General features: G+C 40.1%; 1 protein-coding gene across 3 annotated transcripts; it reads left to right on the top strand.

Annotated features, from left to right (window-relative positions):
* The first annotated feature begins 338 nt into the window (after positions 1-338).
* On the top strand, positions 339-5,950 carry IFNG (interferon gamma). Of its 3 annotated transcripts, none has more exons than XM_053256043.1 (4): positions 339-486; positions 624-698; positions 1,749-1,934; positions 4,935-5,950. In XM_053256043.1, the coding sequence occupies exons 1-4, from the start codon at positions 340-342 to the stop codon at positions 5,085-5,087; spliced, it is 561 nt and encodes a 186-aa protein (XP_053112018.1). In that variant the 5' UTR covers position 339; the 3' UTR covers positions 5,088-5,950. The 3 variants fall into 3 exon arrangements, with proteins under 3 accessions (XP_053112018.1, XP_053112019.1, XP_053112021.1); XM_053256044.1 differs by lacking the exon at positions 339-486 and adding an exon at positions 493-507; XM_053256046.1 differs by lacking the exons at positions 339-486; positions 624-698 and adding an exon at positions 1,149-1,341.
* The last annotated feature ends 519 nt before the right edge of the window (positions 5,951-6,469 follow it).

Genomic DNA, 6,469 nt, shown 5'->3' with positions numbered 1-6,469 from the left:
ATTCAGCCATAATACTTGCTGGGTGACTCTGGGCCAGTTACTTCTCTCTCAGCCTAACCTACTTCACAGGGTTGTTGTGAGGAGAAACTTAAGTATGTAGTACACCAATCTGGGCTCCTTGGAGGAAGAGCAAGATATAAAATGTAAATGATGATGATGATGATGATGATGTTGTAGATCTTCAAGGGACTGCTATTCATTATGTTTATTTCACCAATATGCTCCTTATTTGCTTGAATACTTCCCTTCCTCCAAGTGGTATATGTGATTCCCCCGTCCTCACAACCACTCTGCAAGATAGGTTTAACTGAAAGATAGTACCCAAGGTTAACCATAGATATGCTATATACTGTCAGAGTTAAGATCCAGATGCAAGTGAAGGGAAGTGGGCTCGTCCTTTTTAATTGTAGTGTTATAAGTGCCCCAAGCAGTAGTGCACTGCACTCGAAGTGCAGCAGATCATGGCTCAAGCCTCAGGAAAATCATGTGGGTATAGAAATGACTGAGGTGGGAAGAGTCCCTCAGAACTGCAGGAAATGCTGGAACTGAGCCAGAGCGTTTCTTGGCCTGACTGTGAGCTGTTCTACATGTTTGATTGAAACATTTCTTGTGTTTTATTGCAGAATACAAGTCAGTCTGATGTTGCTGAAGGTGGATCTATTTTCATACATATACTGGACAGCAAGCACTGGGCACAGGTATGCCTCTCAATTTGTATTCTGTCTCTCTCTCTCTCTCTCTCTATCTATCTATCTATCTATCTATCTATCTATCTATCTATCTATCAAACTACTATATCGCCCAAACGTTCTTCTCTGGGTGGTTAACATAAAACTATTAAAACACATATAAAAAGTTAAAAACAATTCAACAATTTAAAATCAACGATAAAATTAAAACAGACAATTTTAAAAAGCTGGGAAAGCTTGAGTGAAAAGATGGGTTTTCAGATGTTTTTTTAAAAATTGTCAGAGATGGGAGGCTTTGACAGGCTTTGCTGCCAGATGAAATGATAATTGTTGTCTGGTAATGGGCCAGAAAAGACTAACCCTATGTTCAAGAGAAGGACCCTCTCTTCAGTCAGTTTCTTAGAACTGACTGAGGATTTCCACAGGTCCTTTAAGGAGGGCAATGGGGGCCTCACACATCAAGGGGGGCATATCAACATTGACAAACATTACACATGGACTAAGGGGGGGGGGGAAATGACATTAATGAAGGGTGTGAAGAGAAGGAAGAGAAGCCTCAAGTGACCATTTAGGCCTCAGGCCTCTTGGAGGACTAAACAGGGCTTGTATTTGCCTCTTTTTTCTTGATGAGGCAAGCAGACCAAATATGAAAGTATGACTCTACTACCATTGCCGGTTTTTATTGACATGATTCTGGCAATATATCAGAAGAAGGCAGAAGGTAGAAGCCAGCACAAGGCAGCAGCGAGCCTCTTGAGCGGCCATATGTGCTCTCCCTTCCTAGCAGTCTCCAAGCAGAGACTAAACAGCCATCTGTTGGGGATGTTGGAGTTCTGGGTGTCCTGCATCAAGCAGTGTGTAGGCCTCAGGGGTCTATGAGGCTCTCTCCAACAACACGGATATAAATACAGCGGATACAGCAACACTAATATCAGTGGTGGATCATGTTATCCTCTTAGAATGCCCCTGCTGGAATGAACACCAAGGAGGCCTTCAACATTGACATTTCTGTTCTGGGGAAAGTTAACTAATCCATTCTTTCTGATGGTTTTCTGGCAGGTCGAAGAAAAGAAGATCTTACTTGCCCAGCTGATTTCCATGTACTTGAAAATGTTGACAGACATTTCCAAGACCAGAACTGCAAAACACATCAGGGATATAGTAGGTGCTCTGGAAGACTATGAGATAAAATTCAGTGAAAGCCTGAAGAAAGCAAATGATCTAATGGAGTTGGTGAAGCTTCCGGTAAGCTTTTCTTTATTTTACTTTATGATACTAAATAGAATCACTTTTTTTCAAAAGAGTGCATTGTCTGGGATGCGGGAGATGGATGGTGGCTGAGCCTGTGGTCATATAGGGGTTTTACAGAGGGTTTATGAGTTGGATCTCAGCTGGTGATGATTGACCAGGAAAGAGATCTTGGGACATGGCTGGTGCCAGGGCTCAGCATTGCTGGTAAGCTGCTGAGGGCCCACGGCTGGTCCCTGAGATCACCTCTGTGCTTGTAGCCATTGTGTAGTGGTGGGAAAATGAGTTATAGCGAACAGCTATATATATCAGCTCAATATGCAATGGTTAGGAGAAAGGCAAATTCCACACTAGGTTGTAGTGTCTTAATATAAGTCTATAATGTGGCCACATTTGGAATATTCTGTACAGTTCTGGTCACCTTATCTGATAAAGGATTTCATAGAACTGGAAAGGGTGTAGGACAAAAGGACAATGAAGATAATCAAGGGGTTGGAGTACCTTCCCTATGACAACAAGCTAAAGTATTCAGGACTTCTTAGAACTGGGGGGGGGGGAAGATGACTAAGTGGGAACATGACAGAAGTTGTTACTGTTATGCATGGTATAGGGAAAGTGGATATGGAAGCATTTTCTTCTTCTCCCATAATACTGGAACTCAAGAATTGGATATAATTAATTGGTAATTTATATATAATTATAATTCAAAGGGAATATAATTAATTCAAAGGGAAGTGCTTCTTCCCAAAGGAAAGTACTTCATAATGAACCTAGCTGATTTATGGAGTTACCTGCAGCAAGATGTGGGAGGGCCACTAACTTAGATATGATTTTATAATGGGATTGACAGATTTATAGATGATATCCACAGCTATTGGCTATGATAGTTACATGAAACATCTGTGTTTGGTGGTAGTAGCTCTGTCCAATGGGCCAAGAGACACCTTGGAAGGAGAGCTGGTCTTGTGGTAGCAAGCATGAATTGTTCCCTTTGCTAAGCAGGGTCCACCTGTTTTGCATTTGAATGGGAGACTATGTGGGCTCTGTAAGATATTCCCCTTAGGGGATGGGGCCATTCTGGGAAGAGCACCTGCATGCAGAAGGTTGCAGGTTCCTCTTTTCCTAAGAGAGACCCCTGCCTGTAACTTTGGAGATGCCGCTGCCCATCTGGGTGGACAATACTGAGCTTGATGGATCAATGGTCCGACTTGGTAGAAGGCAGCTTCCTATCTTCCTGTGTTCCACTTTCTAAAGTGATGGCTCCCTTATAATCAGCAGGGGGAGAAAAAACAGTCCCTATTCAACTCAGTACAGCATCCTTCCCCATGGCTACTATGGGTGCCTTCCTTGTGTTTATTTTTTAGATTGCGAGTCCTTTGGGGACATGGGGTCATCTTTTCTTTTCTTTAGCTATGTAAACTACTCTGAGAACATTTTGTTGAAATCAGTATATAAATTTATTATTTATTATTATTAATACAATACAATACAATACAATACAATACAATACAATACAATACAATATGCAACTGGATACCATTTGTTAAAGGGCAGCAGTTGGAGAGCTGTTACTTTCATGTGCCTTTGTGGCCTTCCCATAAGTTTCTGACTGGCCACTAAGAGCAGGATGTTGGGCTGGATGGTCTGTTGGTCCAAATGTTCAGGTCCATATGATGAGAGAAAATTAAGCAACCTTAAGCATGCCTTACATCCCTTTTGGTTCTATGATACAGTTGAAATAAATTGGCTCTAACTATTGCTTGATCATAGTTAAGTATTAAGTAATTTCTTGTGACTGAATCATGCTTACTAATTACTATCGCCAGGGGCATAACTATAATAGGGCAAGGGGAGACAGTTGTCCGGGGGCCCACTGCCTTGGGGGGCCCCCCAGAGGCAAGTCACATGACTGACTCCCCCAGCCGCGCACTCGCCCGGGCTTCCTTCACTTGTATTCATCCTCCAAAATTGATGTGAGTGTTAAGACCTGGAGCTACCAGAACAGCAGGTCTTTCTCTAGTACCATTAAATGACTTGCATCGTCCACAATTTACAAAACCTTAAAAAAAAAAAATTTAGGATGATGTTCTATTGTGGCGCGCACACACACACACACACACTCTGGGCCCACTCCAGCCTTGCTACGCCCCTGATCAATGAGGCATTTTATTCTGAGGTATTGCCATTAGAGCAAATGGAAGGAAGGGAGGAAGGAAGCTACTGCAGAACTTCTTAAAGCAGTGAAACAAGCACCCTTTTCTGAGGAAATCTATTTGTTCATAAAAAACCAAACCAGTTTTTAATCTGATAGCTAAATATAAGTGCCATGGTATTCTAGCCAGAGTATGAGTCACTAGCAGTCAGTTCAGAACCAGCAGGAGTGCATCCTGATAGAACTTCAAACACTAGGATTGTTTTCTTCTGTTGCTGAAGAGGTACTCTAGGAACATAGCTGCTTTGGGGGCCCACACCTCCATTTTTGGAGGAGAAAAGTGGGATCCTCCCCACTCACCCCTAAAAAAACACATACAGCAAAATTTATCACAATACATGGGTCAGTGAGAACTTGACCGATGCAGGGTTTAGAACAGGGTTGCATAACTTGGGCCCTCCAGCTACTGTTGGACTACAATGCCCATCATCCCGGATGATTAGCCATTGTGCCTGGGGAATATGCATTTGGGATTTCCCCTTATCTGTGATGAACACATTATTTTGCTTTCTTAGACTGGGTCCCCTGACTGAAATAGATGGGGCAGTCTTACATGCATTGCAATTACATGGCTGAATCAGGACAGCTGAATTTTAAATAACCCCCCACCCCCGCCACTGCCACATACAGAGAAAGAGATCTTCATAGACTTCCTGAGATGCTATTACTATTTGTTTTAAAGCAAGTATTCAATAACTACCATTTGTTAGACCCGAATGTGTGCTTGTTTATTTGTCTGGTGTTCATAAGTTTTAAAATTAATCACTCGTTTTCCTTTGAAATAGATGAATGATGTGAAAATCCAGCGCAAGGCAGTAAAAGAACTTTATCATGTTTTGCTGGAGGTCCACAAGGAAGAGAACAAAGAAAGAAGGAAGAGAAGCAGAAGACACAACCCCCAAGTACAGAATCGATGCAAACCCAATCTCAGTGGCTAGCACTGTTTTTCCACTGATAGTTCCTTTTAATATATCTATATATATATATTTATTGATATTTATCAGTTTAAAATAATTATTTATGAGTCAATCTTGTAGAATCAACTGATTTAAAATATTTATAGTTCTCAATGTTATCTGAGAAAGTAATATTATTGAATTGCTATTTATCTTCTGATGATTGCTAACTGAATCACCTCAAATTTGTCAAGATGTTACCCGTTACTTTCTATATTTAATTAAAACAAATGCTGTACTATTTTCATAATTCTGGTGATTTTTTTACAGTTAAAAATAATAAGATTATTGCCAAATATTTATTGTGTTACCTTGTGAATAGGGCATACTGTTTAGGAAATCCCCCAAGCAAGTTTTTATACATGATATTGGAATTTTGCTCCATTTATGTAAGTTTCATCCCAGCCTCGTATGTGCTGCAATGCATACATGGAGCTCCTATCTGTACAGGCTTCCACATTCACTGCGAAGAGAGAGCCAGCACACTATACATTCATCTTCATTCCTCATTTGAGTAAAGTGAAAAGGAAGCCTTTGTAGGTGGAGTAGGTTGCTTGCACTCTGGAAAGATAAGGAATCATATGACTGGGATAGATTAATAAGCATATATAACAAAATCATACGATGGTTACGGCAATGGAAAACATTTTCTGCTGGAAACCAGCATATATGTGTCCCAATAAACATGATGATCTTGGTATTAAACAACTACTATTTGGGTAGCATGAAGGCATTGTATGAGAAGTGAAACATGTTGCACTAAAAGAACACTGCAAACCACTCCCTTGAATGGAATAGAATTTCCCTGATGTACTATTTAAATAAAGTCTGTGTTTGAATTAAAATTCCATGTATTACTTATGTGTGATCTTTCTTTACATTCCTTAGGACATAAAACAAAACATAATTTTAACATAAAATATGTTAAATGAATGAATGAATGAATGAATGAATAAAACATTCCCATAGTTTCAACCATGATTTGTTGTCAAACACAACAAAAATAGGGAGTGTCCAGAAAAGTCACAAGCAGCAGAAGTAGATATGCTGGAGCATATTTTCAAGGTTGTGATATAAATCTGGTTGTGTAAATGTGGACATCTTTTCCACATGTAAATGTAGAAAACAGGAAATCAGATATTCTTGAGTTTGATCACAATGATGGCACAAAAACCAAATTGTCAAAAGCCTTAATAGGGTATCGGGAGAAGCCAAAAGGATACGTCTGTGCTTTTCAGTTAAAGTGGATGACTGAATACTGAGAATCCTGGTTCATGCTATATTAAACATTACTGATGTACCATCAGTGATACCTGATTTTTTAAAAAATAAATGTGGGCTCTTTCAGTGCAAATTGGTGTTTG

Source organism: Hemicordylus capensis, chromosome 5 (genome assembly GCF_027244095.1).
Source record: "Hemicordylus capensis ecotype Gifberg chromosome 5, rHemCap1.1.pri, whole genome shotgun sequence".
Lineage (NCBI taxonomy): Eukaryota > Metazoa > Chordata > Lepidosauria > Squamata > Cordylidae > Hemicordylus > Hemicordylus capensis.
This window is presented reverse-complemented; position numbering and strand designations above follow the sequence as displayed.